At 36.2% G+C, this 19,336-nt stretch overlaps 1 protein-coding gene across 3 annotated transcripts in view; it reads right to left on the minus strand.

Annotated features, from left to right (window-relative positions):
• The window catches only part of LOC145694764 (transducin beta-like protein 2), a 69,893-nt gene extending 59,106 nt beyond the window's left edge, over window positions 1–10,787 (minus strand). Inside the window, exons 1-2 of one of the 3 annotated variants that reach the window (XM_081771386.1) lie at window positions 10,318–10,787; window positions 593–805 (exon numbers count right to left, since the gene is read on the minus strand). In XM_081771386.1, the coding sequence (XP_081627512.1) occupies window positions 593–805; window positions 10,318–10,450 (346 nt within the window). In that variant the 5' untranslated portion in view covers window positions 10,451–10,787. The remainder of the gene's footprint in view (window positions 1–592; window positions 806–10,317) is intronic. The other 2 variants (XM_081771385.1, XM_081771384.1) reach the window with 2 other exon arrangements.
• Window positions 10,788–19,336: the final 8,549 nt, after the last annotated feature.

Consider the following 19,336-nt stretch of genomic DNA (forward strand, 5'->3'; position numbering starts at 1 on the left):
TGAACCAAGTAAATGCCTTGATAGCCAGCACACAACTGAAAATAGGGCACTCTTCGAGAGTGTGTCCATAGAATCTTTTCATTTTGAACTTCATCATGAAATATATATATATATATATATATATATATATATATATATATATATATATATATATATATTGAGGGTGTTTTAAATATGGAGGAAATTTGGTGATTTTGTGCACAACTCTATGGTAAGAGGCGAGAAACTGTATCTGCCAATGGTGAACTAAATAAAGCACACACATTTAAGAGAAGCGGTTATAATTTTATTTCGAGTTTTCGCATGAATTTAACGATTAGTTAGTTTTACAAGGAAAAAAAGAGGCAAGTGTAAAGATCTAGAGAACTCTACTCTAAGGATGACCGCAATACGGGAAAGTAGTTGAAAATTGGGTAAATTAATAGTTCTCCATTTTATTTATACATTATAATTTGCGTACAACGAAATTGTAACATTCCATCTGTTTACATTTAATATCCGGATATGTCTGGAATTGCTTCAATTGCGAATTCTTCAAGTCAAGCAAAAACACTCAAAGTACGACACACTACGTAACAAATCGAACCCTTACCTTCCGCACATGTTGCCAAGTATTTTCCATTTGAACTGAAATCCACATCCAACACTCTCGCACTATGACCTTTGAGAGACGTCAAGAGCCAAGGATGTGTAAAGGTCTGTTTCGAATCTCGACCCCACTTCTCAACATGCTTCTTCTTAGGCTTTTGAGAAACACTTGTATTGTCACTAGACTTTTCCTTTGTCTGTTGATTTGTGTCCTGATCTGAAATATAAACAAACTTAATTAAGCGTTCATACTATCATACAGTTAATAGTTAATTCACTAAAATCAAACTTATGAGAAACTGTAAACAACCGAGTTTTGTTTAGTTAAAATTCTTGTTACCTGATGACAGACTACTACAAAACTATTTCCTTTACTAGCAATCAAATTAAGTTACTAGTGGAAAGAACAATAAGGATATTATTTCAATTATTCTGAAGCACACGATGAACTCTGATAGAAGAAACTTATTCAAATTAACTTGACACCATAATGACTGCAGCTATTTTCACAGTATTTACTCCTGTTGACTTAAATAATCCATTTATTTAGTAAACTTTCAGGATATATACACTAAATAATAAATAATCAAAAATCATTCAATATCTTAGAATACTAGAAGCACAAACCCACCTACTAAACACTTGCTAATTCAACAAATTACTGTTGGATCAGATTCGTGAGTAAAAAATAATTCAGGTGGAAAAAAAAATGAGACACCACAAATTAACAGATTACAAAAAGAAAACTTGCTATTAATGTGAAGAATTAAATTTCATGAATTTCGCGCCCAAAGCATTTAGTGCAGGTAGCTAATATTCCACAGAATAATATTGAGAACAATGTTGCTGAAAAATTCGCTGTGTCACCAGACCACATACTTTTCACTTGCTGTTCTAAATTAGAAGTGACAACATTTTCAAATTCAGAACGATCAGACATCATCAATTTAAAATAAATAAATAAAAAAAAGCTAACTGAAACCTAATTAAACCCCATGTTTAATAAATAATAATATTGAACACACACACACATTTTGACTTATAGTACATACATACAGTACTCAGCAAAAGAATATACTCAAATCAAGTTTTCAAAGTTTGTTTACACCACAAAAATAAGTTTTCCAGGACTACGATTTCTCCAGAATATCAACTTAAGGAACTTAACTGAAGCATTTTACGAATATTTGCTTGGACTAGCCGTGCTATACATCTGCCATATACTGTAGTAACTGCCGAAATTCTTAAGGAAAAAGATTTTATCGAGTGCACTTTTGTTGCTGATAATATAGAGTTACTTTTACACATTTTTACTACTACAAGAAATGCTTTGTGTTGATACTTCTGTACCTCAACGATGTCATAAATCTGCTGTTGATGTTTTAAGAAAAAGTCGCCACGGAAGAAAGCAGTTTCCATTCAAAATTTTGGCAATTACTATATAATAAAGACATATACTACGATTATCTACATTAATATTTGTTCTCCAGAATACATTGCAGCACGGTGTTTAACAAAAACAGATTACTACTACTTAAAAGACAGGATCCTAATTCCCCAACACCTGGTCATTTCCATAGATTGCAATCTGTTCCAAGTACTGAAAATGCGAACTTGAGTACGTTTAGTGGATTAGTAGGCTGTGTTATAAAACATATAAAGTATCAGTAACTAGCCACAGCAGGTGACAATAGTTGTTAGATTCTGAATTATTTGCAGGAAATGTTAACACGTGTTTCATTTCCTTACTTTATTTAATAATAATAAAAATAATAATAATAATAAAATACGTAAGATTACAAATTTTCCACGATTGTCTTAAAAATTCTACGAAAAACTAGAGAAAAAATAAACTTTCCAGTTCTTGAAAATAATAAATAAATAAATAAATCCAGAGCCACCGTAACATCGAAGCGAAAGGCCTAACCTGAATAGTTTTCATCTTTGGCACAGATATTTTAGAAACTTACAAACAATTATTACGTTTCCTATACGTGAAACAAAACTACTGATTGATCATTTCTGCAAATCATTCGCAATAGAATAAGTACGTCTACTCGTGCTGGCAACTCTACAAACAATGCGTCTGGACAGACTATAAACTTACCTAAGCCTACTTGAAAAGGTGAGAGGTTCGAATGCCAAGGTTGGCCGTCTTGATTGTACTTTTTCCAAGACTTTTCTCAGCTACGTCATATGAATGTTCAGATCCTTAATACAAATCTACCTTTAATTTCTAAAATTTCGCGGCACACCGATTGGGAAATCCTGTTTTAATATCCTGTAGGAAATCCTGGCGGACTTCCAAAGTTAAGTTACCCTTGTGGTTAATAAATAAGACGCGACATCTGTCTCTTATTGCAACAAAAATACGCAAATAAAACATACAGAAAAGAATATCATCACGAAAATGTAAAAATCGGTATAGTACAACTAACAGTTTATTCTTACCATTGTGGAAGCCAATCTTAACACGTGGTAATTTTATCATATACACATGGATAGCTTCTAAGAGAGATACGAAGTACACATAGAACAACTTTGCGTACGTTTGAAACACGAGCATAGCTTATAAAATGTCTTGCGTACATTTAATCCTTTTCTTTTATTTCAACGTCCTTGAATAATTACTTATACAACAGAAACTGGATAATCGCATACATGAGCACGTGTTGCTTCTACTCTACACACAATTCAAATGAGTTAATATTTCTCACGTAATAAGTCCATTGGTGGCTGCACACATCAACACACCAGTTAGCATTCAATGAAACAAATTCATGAACTTATTTAAACAAGGTCACGATAAACTTCTGTGTTTACTTATGATTTGAACTGGCCCATTTGACTTTTTTTTTTTTCCTTCCTGTTTCAAAACAACAAAGTATTAAAAACTACTGCCCTACTTTAACTTTCACTTGCACTTGCAAAAGAAATTATCAGTTCCCGTACTGCTTTTTAACTAATACAGTTGAGTTAATTATTTTCCTACATAGTTGTATCTTAGTTAAGACCAGTTTCCCAGTCAATAAAATTAAAACAATCACTACAACAGTTACAAGCATATTATCTTTTAAAAAAAAATGTCATACACAAAACATTGATTAAAGAAAAAACAAGTCATTTCTTTATGCACTAGCCTACCTCACAGTAATTTAAAATACGTATTATAAAAATACTGTATAATCAGAACAGAATGAATGCCCAATCTTCATAAATACAGAAATTTTGATAAAGGCAAAAAAGTCAGTCATACGGACATTGTATAAGTAATCTTGACTGGATTGGACTTGCGGGCCAATCATCAGCTTTCATACATGGTAAAGCGAATTATGTTGGCTTAGTTTTCCGCTGGCAATTATACAAACAACTACGTTTCTTGGGGATTAAATATAGAAATTTACTGAGAATAAATAAAATCTGATTTTAAAAAAAAAGCACTAACCATATAATAAAAGTTTACATTTCTGTTTCAGCAATTCATCATTACCTTTATCAGACAAGATCACTTCTGATGAAGATAACGTGTTTGATTACGACAAACGTGAACTGGCGAAACGAAAATTTTTAAGGAATTTCGTTTACCAAAACTAATTTACAGTTTGTCCGACCGTTCGGGAGACATCACAAGAACCACATGATGGATCACTTTAATTTTGGCGAGCATGTAGAGAGACAAAAATTAGCAATAGAGTTCGTTATTGGAGATGATCGGCACGGTTCTAAAACACAGCCCCTCCCCCCGCTTCATATTGATCTGTAATAAAGACAAAACAACGTGCTTTGCGGGACTAACCCGCATTCACTCGCTCACGCTCGCTCGGCAGTAGTATTAAATTAAATATTAAACTTTGGTACAGAGGAGAACCAACCTAGCTACTAATCTATATGGGGGCCTGTGTTCTAGAACATTTCCGAAATGATCCATCCATCAAAAGTGAAATTACCAATTTTTTGGTTTTAACAATCACTATAGATCAAGAAAACGGCAACAGATAGCGTAAACTGTTTCCCTACTAAAACCAGAAGTGACAGAAATACACAACAACTTCCGGTTTCAATAGACCATCAGACCAAAAACGATAAGATAGTGAGATGTGGTTTTCTGGAATCGATTTAGCATTCCACGAATACATTCCATCTCCACTCTAATCTTTTTATTAAAACCGGAAATTGTACCACACCATACGATCTAAACTGCTTCACGCGGTGTACATGTAACACTATGTATTTTAAGACAACAGTGTCATGATCATTATAATTCGCCGATCCCCTAAAGAAGAAACTTTGTATGCTTATGTTCCCCATACAAAAACCTTGGCCTATTGAGTATATTTTTTAAGACTATCTACTCTTCTCCTGGTATTAATGGTTTAGTTGGACTGGAATGATGTTCCGGAAAATGTTTGTCAGATATTATTCTGCAGTTCAGTAACAAATTGGCTCGTGAGCCATGTACAGTCCGCAGCAAAAAAACTTGCAGCATGAGCATGTAAGTTTATTGCGAAACTTCGCCTAACAGCACAGGGAATCAACATAACGTCGGTAAGTGGCACAAATCACGCCAGGAGAAACCGCGGCGTCCTCCCATGCACACTTATTTTGGAGAACTGCTTCACAATAAACTTACATGTTCATGTTGCCGGGTTTTTTACTGCGGACTGTACATTACAATTGTTTTGACATGCCTTTTCTCAGCTAATCGCTGGATATTAGTAATGTAGATTCAATTAACATCCCTTTCACTGGAAGAAGTGTAGAGCCCATGTCCTCTTAAAATTAATATTTCCTAGGCTTGTCCTTTCGTCGGCAGAAGTTTAATACATACTCCTCTACACAGGGTTGGCAAAAACCATGGTTTTTATTAAAAAAACCAAATAAACCGGTTTTTTTGGTTTAAACCAGGTTTTTTTGGTTTAAACCAGGTTTATTTGGTTTCAATAATTTGCTCTATATATTCATATCATATATGGACAGAAATAAGTTTGTTTCGCCTTGATGTTATTATGCAACAGCCGGGTTATGCTGGAAGGGGTCACATAAGCTTAAAGCGGAATAAAAACTGCTTCTCGAGTTACATCCGAGAGAAGTTGTCCTCCATTAGAACTCGGAACCAGAACTAATTGGCCACAAATGCGATACGTCTGCCGACTCACTCACGAAGGAATCCTGATAAAAATATGTTGTACTGATCTTTACATGTTTCTTAATGTAACTGTCAAGAGTCATTTCACAAGGACAATAAGATAAACAGTTGCACAAGTGAAACCATTATACAGAATTACATATGGACAATTTCAAAGTACTACGGAGTACAGAAGAACTAATTTAGTTCAAGTTAGTTAACAACGACTTTTATCGGTCCAAATTAAAGAAATACAAGGACTTAATTTGCATATCAGTAAGAAAAGTGTATAAATATACGAATTATTTGAGTCCACTTTGGCTCAGACTCATTTATATATAAATATATACCAAAGATACTTCTCATTTCACTAAATGCCTCTCGTGGGGTCTGTATGAGTCCCCCCCCCCCCACACACACACACAAGTACGGCATTTCGATGTATTTTATCAATAGTAAACATTGAAACGAAACAATTTTTAGAATTTTTCTTTGATTGCAATTATACAACAATAATAACTACAAAAAAATCACAAAACAAACATTTATAAACTTATATATTAAAAAAAGTTGCTTTCGTAGTATAATCTTTTTGAGTAATGAATGGGGAACTAAGGTCTGAATATAATACGAATAATATACGGGAGTGAAACGTGATAACCCACAAATGTGTGTTCATCAAGATTTTACAAACACTTACACTTTTACGAACATTTTTCGTTTTTTGGTTTAAACCAGTTGGTTTTTTTGAAAAAACCAGCTGGTTTAAACCTTGGTTTAAACCATGGTTTAAACCACCTTGGTTTAAACCAGCCAACCCTGCCTCTACATACTTTTTTTATTAGTAATTTCGGAATAAATAAGCTAATTTCACTGTAAAACTTTACTGATTTCATTTCTTCGCAACTTCTATAATTATACACAAAACCATGTGTTTGTGGTGGGTATCATCAGATTTTCGCATAGAAAGTAACCTAGAGTTACCAAATTTGGTACAGCGATAATCTTAATAGATCTAAGTCTTTTCAAAGCCCTTTTCTGGATTTTAGACGCAGGGAGTTGGAATTTGAAGGTGAAAATGGGTATCCAAAACCGAATGCACGTTTCTCGCGGCTTCTAAAAACGTATTGCATCTATGCAAGCCGATTACGTTATGATTATGTGGGATTACATAGCAGCAGCCGATAAACACCGGGAAACTGAGTTAACCTTCTTTCCCCTCCCTGTCTTTTAATCAAGCTGAGTTACTTCTGGAGTACCGCCAAACTTTCGTGCATTTATCAGCGTAATAAATGGGGCGAAAACTTAATACTTTTCCCCACTTAACTGCATGTCCTGTGGACCATTCTAAAGGTAAAGTGAATATTTATCAACGAACAAGAAAACTATGACAAATGTGGCATTGGAAACTCGAAACAGAACTATCATTATTGAATACAACATATCAATCAATTCAAAATATAAACTCTTCACAATATAAAACACTATCTAAATTAAAACCTAACATTCCAAAACAAACGGCAAAATTAGACCTTGGAATATAAAATATCCGACACTTCACTTGGACATTAAAACTCTGTCATAAAAACACGTACCCTTATAATTAAAATTTACTGAACCAACATCAATAAATAAAATATAAAAGTAGTAATCAATTTTACATACTTATTCTATTCCAGTTTTATGGTAGAAGTATTATGTTGAGTACCAAACTACCAGCAAGTCTAAAATTGTCTCAACAATACAAGACGCCAATAGTACTTATTAGGGTCTAAGATACAAATATTAACTCCTCGCGCATCCACTAGGAGTAACGTGCAATCACTTCTGGAAAGAACTATCGAAAAGTTCCTTCAGAATACATTATTTAATACCCGCAGAATGTATAGAAAGCTTGGTGCATCCGAACCATGTGTATTTAAGAAAATATTTTCCGCTGAAAATTCGGAAAATGCTCAGCTATTTCTCATTTCGTTTACAATGGGGCTAAGTTTCCAATGACAATTGTGTCAATTATGGAAGAAGTCTAGGCAACTGTAGACATTTAAATTAAAAGTAAATTTAACAGCTGTACTATTATACAGCCATGATGAGTAAATCTAAAAAGATTACAGAGTATCAACCTATCTTATTACGTTCTAATATTACTACCAGCCATTTAAACCAGAACAAACTAGGTTCTCAGGAATTAACGCTAAGTACAATACATGAGTATCCTACAAAAAATATTGTCTCCTATATGGCTAACATCCAGTGTTCTGATCCTTGAGTAACATAATATTTAAATCAAGATATGGAAAATGATAAACAGATGCGCAAATGACAAAAATATAACTTACTTGAATTAACGGACTATCAAATGAGTAGGAATGCTTTAATGAAGGTTTGATGCGTAGCGTGTATATAATAGATATGACGCGTAGCATTCGTTCACTTTATCCTAGTTTTAGTAATTAGAGAAAGACTGAAAGTAATCGTAATTATATCTAATTAAGAGTTAAACTGCAATTAGAGTTTCTCTGATTGCCTGCAAGAAATTGGGAAATGGTTAATAGCCTATATGAACCACAAAGTTTTTCGCAAATGAGTTATCACAAATCTAATTCCACCAAGTTCACGAATTTTAATATGCATTCCAATGCAATACTAGACCTATACCGTAATCATTTAATCAAAGCATGACGATCAACAGTTTTTACATCCCAGATTTGGCAAAACTATTATTAAAAACCACTGTAGATATGAAGACCACTTCGTCTATAACTTGTAGACTATTTCTGTCTAGCACAATAGTTTACAGAAGACATAGAACTTAGTTTACCGTTGGATCCGAATCACGTAAACGCCCCCCACGTTGGCAATAGTCTGCATGGAGTGCACTAGTTACGTATAAGGAATAAACCGAGAGAAACAAGTTTCCCGTAGTAAGAGAAAACCTACCACTTACTTCCATCTTAAATCTTCCCATAGATAAGTAAATGTTATCATAGCAATCACACAGAAATGTTTATAAAAACTTTGGGCTCCTAGTCTAGAACGGCTCTTTAAAAATTCATATGGGATTCCATCAATTACTTCCGGCTTCCTAGACCAGAATCTGCAAGCTACACGTGGAGGAAAAGATACAAGTCTCTTTCCGATATAGTTTTCGACAAAAAAATAAATAAATAAAATAAAATAAATAAATAAATAAAAGTATACGTAACAAATTAACCGTATCTGTGGCACGACTGAGAACAAATATGCGAGTTCTTTGATGAGTTCTAAAATTAAAAGTAGGTCTATATTAAAGCTTTAATGGAAATATCTTGGGTCGCCATGGCGACCGGAAAAGCCACTAGCGCCTTGCTAAGTTAAGCCAAAGCATCAAATTCGATTTCTATTATTATAGCACCTAGTTTTTAGAACTAGCGCCTAGACAAATTTTCCGGGCACTACATTGTATAAAAGTGCGTAAGATAAAGTGCAAGGGTAAATTTTCATGCAACCTTGGGCTTGCATCCCTGCAAACTAACCGAAAGTAACAGCATGAAAGCCTCATGGTCCAATTTTAATTTAACCCATTATAACATTATATATCAACAAGCCAACTGACGGGTTTCTTAAAAGGGGTAAACATTATATGTTAACCGTATCTGCGATAACGCCACAAAATTGAAATCTTATCAATTTAAATTCAAAACCAACTCGACTGTAAGAAACACAAGATCCAGGAGAAGTAGGTATAAATTAGCAATCACGATATTACTACCTACCTCCTAGAATTCTGCCTTGTATTAACCTACCTACTTCCCCTACCCAAAGGTCTTTTACAATGGCTCCCAATTAAAATTATATGCATCTCGTGCGTATTTCCTATGCAATCAATCTAATCTCTAATGTTCTTCGCTTTAACTGCCTCTCAATATTCACAAACGGCTACATAGCAACCCTCTCCCCCCCCCAAAAAAAACCTGCGTATTACATAAGACTATTATTTTGAATTTCTTGGCTCTCACAGAGGATACATTGGGTCGCTTCTGTAATTTATATTGCAAGCATAATCTTTCACCGATAATGTAATTATCATGCCCAGATTCTAAGTAAAATGAATTGATTTCATTCACTTGTAAGTTACTGACATAGAAAACTATACAAGAATAATCTGCGCGACCTTCGCGAATAAACATTCATGGACAAGAAATGAATGTATAGTAACAAAGAATTTCTTGTCCACGTGAATTTTCACACTGTATAAAACTAAATACGATGAAACTGTAAAGCATAGCCTACTATTCACTATTAATAACAAATACTTTTAAAAAAAAATACGATTCTTCAACGTAAACAAATCTTCCTGTTTGGTTCAACACAATGCACGTGTCCTAAATGAAACTGTCACTTTCTTTTTTTAAAAAATAGCAATATTTCACATCACACAAATAACATCGCACCACTTTTGCTTTACTCGGTATAGCAGTAATCCAGCAAGAATATATACACAACCACAAATACGCACACTTCACTTAAAAATTCACACATTTTTACCTAGGTCACGCTTCTCGATTTCATTTCAAAATCAATAACACACTTCACAAAATTAAAGAATACACTACATTTCTTACTTTTCTGTTGATCTTCAGTCTTCTGGGATTTGAGCAGTTTGGAAATATAAAATGCAATAAGGACAGTAGCTCCAACAATTAAAGTAATAACAAGAACTGAAACATCTTCCACAGCTTTCCCGGTGTCCGCCATTTCTAACTTCACGCCACGAGGTCTTCGTTCTTCTGTATTCAATAGCTTTGTCAGCCAGGGTGCGCTTGATTCGCCGCTCAAGACTCTCGCCGAGGCGCTTGAACTGAGTTCCACGTTGGTTTTGCTGACGACGCCGTGGGCAAGAGCGCAACTGCGGAAAATGTGAGGAAGTTAGCCGTTGTTCCATGCATTCCCTGAATGTGTACTCGAGCAGTCTGCACTAGCGGGCTAGCATTCGTCGAATGTGGAAAAACAAAACTTAACAAGAGCTGATACATAAGTCGCTGCTGATATCATTGAGTCTTCTGTGAACTCCCGAGCGATTTCCTAGTGTGCGCTTTAGTAATGTGCGTGTTTCATCATCTTCCAGTCTCAATGCACCAAGAAAACATGCGTCACGCTGACGTGTAATTCTTTGCATGGTTAACGTTGAGTTGAACGATTCGTTTGAAAGTATATAGGCGTAATGCAAGAATTGTAGAAATATTGTAATCACTTCTAAAAGGAACTCATTCTCAAGATCAAGGACGAAGTTAACCTTGAATAGGCACTGAATTCAGGCGTAAAGAAATAATTTGGACACAATTACACTTATCTTCAGAGGTAAATAAAATCTAAACGAAATCTTTGAGTTTTACGTTCCACGTTATACCGGCTACGCTAAAGGAGATGGTAATGATGATAAATGAATGAAATGATGGAGTGAAGAAAGTGGGAGGAAACGGGAGAACCCCAAGAAAACCTATGCACGCGGTTTTTGTTCACTACAAAGCTCATTTGGTGCAAGCTGAGATCGAACCAAGGACCCCATGCACCAGAAGTGAACGCTCTATCACTGTGCCACCGCGGTCCCCAATATTCAGAGGTGCAAATGCTTGTGCGCATCTCCTCAAAATTTACTATTTTCCCCCTGGAAAAAATAACGACTGGAGTCCAGTATGACAAAACCAAGGTAACTTATTTGTATACTAAATTCAATTTCAGAACGTTTACAGCTCATTAAATTCGATTATGCAATTTTCAATGAAAAATATCCCATAAACATGGGCGCAACGTTCGTCCTAAAACTCGCCTGCGGTAGAGGCTTGCACGGGTCTTAACCAGGGGTGTCATTTAGGGGGGGGACGGAGGGGCATTTGCCCATCCCCAGAGTTTGAGATTTATATAGATTTTATCAATAGAATAGTAGTAAGTCAGTGAAAAACGCCAAATTTTACATATATCAAGAGGTCTTGCCCCCCCCCCAAGCCAAATCTGAAATTACGCTACTGGTCTTAACTACAGCAAAATTAAACTACCGCTAATTGTAGAGTTTTTCTGTATTATTTTCAAAAGAAATAAAAATATTCGAAAAGTAAAAACGTAGTGAACTAGACAATACGATTTTGCATGTGATAACGTTATCTCAACTCATCTATCTGCTTTCGATTTGGAACTGTAGATAGATCTAAATATACTGTAGATAGATTTAGCATTTTTTGCGGGTTCTGTAAATAGCGACATAACAAAAGCAGATATGTGAATTGTGGTAAAGGTATCACATGCAAAATCGTATATTTTTATTTGTTTTTAAGATATTACAGGAAAAAGCTAAAATTAGCTGTAGTTTAATGTCGCTGCAGTGAAGACACTTAAGCCCGACCCGGCCCGCGGGCCGGACTCGGGCCTACAAAGTATATCACTTTGGGTTTGGGCCGTAAATTTTTAAATGTACAACCATATTTCTCCGGCTTAACTTTGTAAATATACTGTACAACGATAGTTATTGGACCGTTCTTGCTGTAATATAAAACTTTTAAAAGCACAACTGCAAAGTTAAACCTCTCATTGCTGCAAGTAATAATAAAATTTTGCGTTTTTTTTTTTTTTTTTTTTTTAATAATTTGGGCTTATTTCGAGCTCATTTGATTATCACACGAGTTCGGGCTGGGCTTGGGCCTAAATGCTAAAACATATTTCGGACTCGGGTCGGACCTCATGTTATAAATTCACGGGCCGGGCCGGGCCCAGGCTAAAAACTCCGGCCCGTGCAGACTTCTAGTCTGTGGACGCTGGTGCCTATACATGCCACATGGGAAAAGAACATATTTTCAAAAATGTTTAAAACATTTTTAGCTTTGTCCCGTTATTGTGGCAAAAGGGCTAATGATGAAAAATACCCATGCCCTCGGCACACCAACCTTAGTACCTTCAACTTGTAGCACGCCTATGAAGCACATTAGAATTTTATGGACCACTTGTTGGAACATTTATATACAGGGTGTTATATATATTGACGGAACTATATTGACAAATTGTAATAGGTGATTCATCACATCAAAATATGGACCTGGGGGAGTGCATAGTTTCAGAGCTAGGGCTGTCCAAAAATCATCGAAAAGTTAAATTTCAACGCGCTATTTCGAATTCGAGAAACATGGAATGACAACCCATTTCTGCGTAAAAAAAGTGATGCATACGTAATCCAAAAATGCATATTTCATCAATGTGCAATGGGTGTCCAAGAGATTCCCTACAGGCACGAGATGCACCCAGGCATACTCCCAACAAAATTGATCGTGTTACCAAGACGCTGATCAGAAACTGCAGAGAGCAGAAAAAACATCTGACCAGTTGTGAAGGGGAAGGGTCGTAGAGTGAAGAATAAATTAATTATTATGCAAATTAAATTAAAATTTAAATAAATTTAAATATGCTGATCTTGAAATGCTAATGTTAAATTATTTTACATATTTTACATATATTAATTTGCATTTAGGATAGAATAAGTAAAGGATTAGTTGTGGGAGTAATTGTGTATAGTTTATTTCATTTTTGTGTTTATTATTATTATTATTATTATTATTATTATTATTATTATTATTATTATTATTATTATTATTATTATTATTATTATTATTTGTATTATATAAATGTCGTGGGAAGGATTAAATCAAGACAGAAGTTGAATTAAACACTTCGATTTAGAATAAAATGTGCAAAAAGCAATGCTTTGGAAATCTTAGGAAGCTGGACGGTACATCGCATGAACCCAGCACAGAAAAAAAAAAGAAAAGTTGGGAGATTCTTTGTCTCAAGGAAAAGAACACCCAAGAGTTAGGTGCAGCTGGCTCATGGTTGCTAATGAAACATGAACAATTTTCAGAAAGAAGAGAATATGGCTGAATCCTCAGTGTGCATAACCCTGCGATAGATATATATGGGAAAATTACTATGGTCAGAGACGATGTGATCTGTAGACACCAAGTCGGGTGCAGCCATTGTTTAAGTTTGCTTGCTGGAGTTCGTAAGTACATGCGAAACTTCATTTACAAAGAGGTGTGATAATTTTGGAAGTTGGCCAGAAGTAACACTTTTTGAGCAGCTAGCGTCACTTCCAACGGAAATTCGGCCAGCCAGAATCAAACCTAATAGTGAAGAATAAATTAATTATTATGCAAATCAAATTAAAATTTAAATAAATTTGAATATGCTGATCTTGAAATGCTAATGTTCTGAAAAATATGTAAGTAATTAGCTAAGTCGGTAGAGCTTTTAAGTTAAAATGTCGGTAGAGCAAAATATGTAATTTAGAAAGATAAAGTGATCTTACTGCACAAACTTGAAAATAATTTAACATTAGCATTTCAAGATCAGCATATTCAAATTTATTTAAATTTTAATTTAATTTGCATAATAATTAATTTATTCTTCACTCTACGGCCCTTCCCCTTCACAAATCTGGCGCCCAGCGTGGGGCCATGAATTTCTCCAAGAAAAAAATTAGTAACTGCATAAGGATAGGAGAAAACTGTTCAGAATAAGATTTGGTAAACCTTTCAAAATTTTTATAACATAAAATTTTGTTGTTTTAATACAATTGAACAGTAAAAAGCTGAGGAAAGTTAAAGTAAAATTAAGTACTGTAATCTTGTTGCAATGGTAATAATTTTGTGTCGATTGAAAACCTCAGCTGAGCGATACTATTTCTCACACAACCGTATTGACTGAAATAAGCCTTACGTGTATCAGGTCAATTTCATTTTTTTCTTTTCGCGCAGAACAAGAAAATTTCAGTGTGTGGTTTTGCTTGTGTATTTATGATTATTTCTTGTGTGTTACATTTAGAGGTATATATATGTACATTTAGAGAATTTTCCCAATATTTTGAGATTAGGAGGGGGATCAATTTTGAAATCCGTGTTAGAATTTTTTGTCTGTTAGATATTGTCGCGTATTAATGGTGAGAACGCGTAGCCAAACAAGGAAAATGGCTAATTGTGAGGAAAATTTCAACCAGCTAGGCGAGTTTGTTGTAGACCTAGAAAATTACACGCAAGAGCTAGGAAATGATGACGACAGAGAAACAGGCAGGACACACCGGTGGGAGAAGAGCAGGTGTCAGATGTAAACGCTGGCAACGCTGTAGCTAGCGAAGCTGAGAGCGAGCGCAGCGAAGAACCAGTTCCGGGAACCTCGGCTCGGCTCGTGACCAACACGACAGACCCCGCTCTCTCCTCGTTGTTTTTAATGTTGAGGGAAATGTCGGAGAACCAGATGAGATCGCTGCAGATTTCATGTAGGTTAGAGAGCCAGGAGAAGAAGCAGGAAAAATTCCTTCAGGAAATTTCCAGCAAACAAGAGGAATCAATGCAGGAAATGTCGCGAAAACAGGAGAAATTAGCAGAACAGATAAAGAGAAAACAAAAGGCTATAACTGAGGAACAGCAACAAGCTAGCCAAAAGCTGCTAGAGCGGTTGGAGACTGCAGAGCGCGAGATAATGGTTAGCGTTCGACAGGAGCTTACCAGCAGCGTACTGGAGTTAAACGCTCGTTTAGACGCGACTGCAGAGTCTCTAAATGAAAGGTTAGCGGTGACGTGCGATGAGCTCAAGAATTCGATCCGGGAAACAGATGAGCGAGTTCGTCAACTTGAGATCAGCTCAGGAAATAGGATCGAAGAGGTCACCAAGGCTCTAGGCGCTGATTTGGCAAAGGTAGACCGTGAAGTGGGTCATCTGCGTGGTGAGATTGAAAGAGTCGGGGACCACGTTACAGATGTAAATACTCAAGTGGAAGGAGTACGCGAGAGTGTAGGAGATTTAGTTGAGTGTATAGACAACGTTGAGGGAACTGTAGGACAACTACAAAACAACCTGTGCCTAGATCTCGTTTCACCGCAGGCACAAGATCCAGAGAATTGCTAATTGTTCTCTGAATATTCGACCGAAGGCGAACCAGGATGGAAGCAGAGTATCGTCATGTTTTAATGTGGAAGACAAACATGACCTCCGTGGGACCTACGTTCTACTAAGGTGGAAGAGAGTAGAGCCAACTCCACAGTACAAACCAAAAATAGGTCTTCGATATTAACTGTTGATATAAAACGGAAAAGAGATGTCTCAAGTTCCAAAGAAAACTAGTATACGTATATTCGGGTGAAAATCTTCAAGTAAAGATGAACTTTCCTTTGTGTCTACAGTGAAGATTGGTAATCGATTTCTTTGCATCAAAGAATACAACATTGACGAAACATCAGGATAAATTTGTCCATTGTTAATGACCTGCTTGACCGTACTCCACAGACATTGCTCACTACCGGGACTGTTTACGTTGAGTAAAAAAAGAGTGTAAGTTCAGTTAGCCACAGTGAGGCACTGTTCTCGACTGATCGCCAATGTTAACATTGTGAACGTGATCAAATGTTTGCTAAGCGCTGGTAGTGTAATGACGATAAACATGATCAGTGAAGAGTATATTCAGCTATTCGAGAAGCTACTCAGTTTCTTTCATCCTACGCCCACCTTCATCGCGTGGACTGTGGAACGTGCTAAACCAGTACAGAGCTGATTGGCCAAGCTCTCCCGTTCACTCCCTTTTTGCACCCCTTGGCCGCAAGGAGGTAGATATCAAGGATGTTATAAAATAGAGGATCTGCCCATACGTATCTTCAACATATAAACTCAATGAAGCCAAAAAACAACTGAGCATCGTCTGAGCTGGAACCTCTAATTGGTTATTCTCGTTTCCGACATGATTGTTGGCTCGAAACATTGCGATCTTAGTGGCGCGGAGTGGGCAGACTAGGTGTGGCGAAGCTGTGACGTATGGTTTCACGATTTTGTTGTATGGGCAGATCCTCTATTTTATAACATCCTTGATAGATATAAAGCTTTTTTTGTTTTTATTTTTGTTTTAGTCACGTTAAAAGTGTAATTAAGTTGTATGTAAGAGTATGCGTTTAAAGGGCTGTTCCCTGAGGCAGGCTAACGCGAAAAAGACCAAAGCTAGAACACGTACACAGCGAGTAACATTAAGCATCGTGACTTACGCTATGTTGCAAAATCCCTCATGGACACCGATCAGGATTGCAGACTCCATACTAAAAATAACTTTTAAAAAATCGGTTGCTTCTCATTTCTATACACGAATAAATATACCAGTACATAATTATATTTCATTAATTGTTATTTTTTGTATTAATTGGGAAAGCACGTGTCTTTGTGACTGCATTACCAAGTTGCCCCTGTTTGAACGAGACCATGAACAGAGACATTCCCGATGTTTAATTTGTCAAATCGCATCGAATGAATGAAAGTGAGGAAGTGCTGACCAAAAGTACGTTGAGAAAAACTGTTTCGGAGTTGCGTGAAACGCAGAACGATGAGAAAGGCATTTGTTGTTTATCAAAAGCAGCCAGCATTCGTCGGAAGGAGATAAAGGCAAGCAGTAAGTGTGAAATTACAGACTCCATCGCATTAGTTCCTCTGTATCCCCCCCCCATCTGTACATATATTTTTCCGTTTTCCGTGAATGGATATATTTCATTGCTATATCTATTTTTGTTTGTTTGTGAAGGTGTGAAGGTGATTTTTGATTAAATTTTCATGAAAAAATATGAAAAGCAAGGAAAGAAACATAAAAAATCTTATGCACGAGAAACACGTTTTATTCAACATAACACTTTCGAGTAAAATTTCAGAGCCAAAACATTACAGGAAAATTTGGCAACATTCATTTCATCACTTCGAATTGGTGGAACATGTGCAAAACATCAAACGTAGCACGAAAATAAAAGGAAGTTATAATTTACAAGATCCACCCATATTATTCCCCGGTAGGGACATATGAGAAGATATGGGAACGTTTGTGCAATCCAAGGATGTTATAAAATAGAGGATCTGCCCATATGTATCTTCATCATATGAACTCAATGAAGCCGAAAAACAATTGAGCATCGTCTGAGCCGGCATGTCAGATTGGCTACTCTCGTTTCCGCCATGATTGTTGGCTCGAAATATTGCGATCTTAGTGGCGCGGAGTGGGCAGAGTATGTGTGGCGAAGTTGTGGCTGGCTTCACGATTTTGTTGTATGGGCAGATCCTCTATTTTATAACATCCTTGGTGCAATCATTTGGAAGAAAACATTTGTATACACTTTTGAGACCACAATAGTATCAGTTCTTTTCTATGTACTCTCCGTGCTTTGTGACATATTTTTGCAAGCGGTCTCTTACATTGCGTAAGCTGTTTTTGTAGAAGTTTTACTTTGTGCTTGAATCCACATTCCTACTTTAGAAATGAGGTCAAAATAACCCCCTTGAGATGACACTTCATTTGTAAAGAAAAAGAAATCACCTTGTGCTAGGACCGGTAAATATGGAAAGTGGACAAACTTCATATCCTAACTGCACTGCCTTTGCCTCGATACATTGGCTAAATAAGCTGGCGCATTGTCTGCCAACAACAGCCCTTTTCCTCGATACATTGGTTAAATGAGCTGGTGCACTATGTGTCAACAACAAAAGCCTTTTACTGAGCATACCTCGACATTTAAGATTCAGTTCCTCTCGCAACTGAACTGTTGAATGAAAATAATATTGACTAGTAATACTTTGTAACCCTCTGGTAGGTAGTCTGTCATGATAATCCCCTGACAGTCCTAGAACACTGACAGCATTACTTTAGCAACAAACTTTTGCACCTATGTCTTTTTAGGAGTGAGGATGTTTTCACTGTTTGCTCATTTTCTTTATTTCTGGATCATAAAGATATACATACCCAACTTTTATCCATTGTGAGGAGTCTGTCGAAAAGCTCTTCATTACATTCGTAGCGACCCAACATTTTCCTTGACGCTCCCTCTCGAATTCCCTTCTGGAAAGTGGTATTAATTGCTGTGGCACCCACCGTACTGACACTTTCTGAAGATGCAATTATATTCCAGATGCATCCCTAAATAACACTTATTTTCGCCACAATACTTTCAATGGTTATCTTCCTGTCTTCTAAGAAGCTTATACGCATAGGAATGACTAAAATTATATATATATATAAAAAGAAAGAAATCATGCACTTTGGGTGGGCCTGAAAGCCTCGAACCCCGTAAATATTCCACTGATTTCATTCGGGATGATATTCTTGGACATAAAGAGCAAACCAAGGCAAATCAATTCACGGGGATTTTTTTTTCTGTTTCTGAGTTGGTATTTGCGGGGCATCTACTAAACTATCAGAATGTGGTTCCTGTGCCGGTACCAGAAAATACATAATTTTCTTCACAAATATCGATAATTTATACTAACAAACCCACGCAGACGGTGTTTGTCTACCACTAAGTTGACTTGGAGCGATCTGGGATCGAAGAAAAGACTTCATCACCAGAGGTAAACGCTATACTACTGAGCCACCGCGACCTCTTTCTTCATTGAAATTTACAATTAACGACTTATATCTGGTGTTATTTCTCTCTCAGAGTTAATTAATATAACTGATGACAATATATACATTTTCACACAATTTTCACTCTGCGTTGTAGTTTTATTGCAAAATTAATTAGGATGTTCTTTTATGTTTGTATGTTTATTAAAGTCAAATCTTACACGGGAGGGTCCCACAAGTTGTCG

This window comes from Thermobia domestica, chromosome 9, assembly GCF_964235325.1.
Source record: "Thermobia domestica chromosome 9, izTheDome1.hap1.1, whole genome shotgun sequence".
In the NCBI taxonomy this organism is placed as follows: Eukaryota; Metazoa; Arthropoda; class Insecta; order Zygentoma; family Lepismatidae; genus Thermobia; species Thermobia domestica.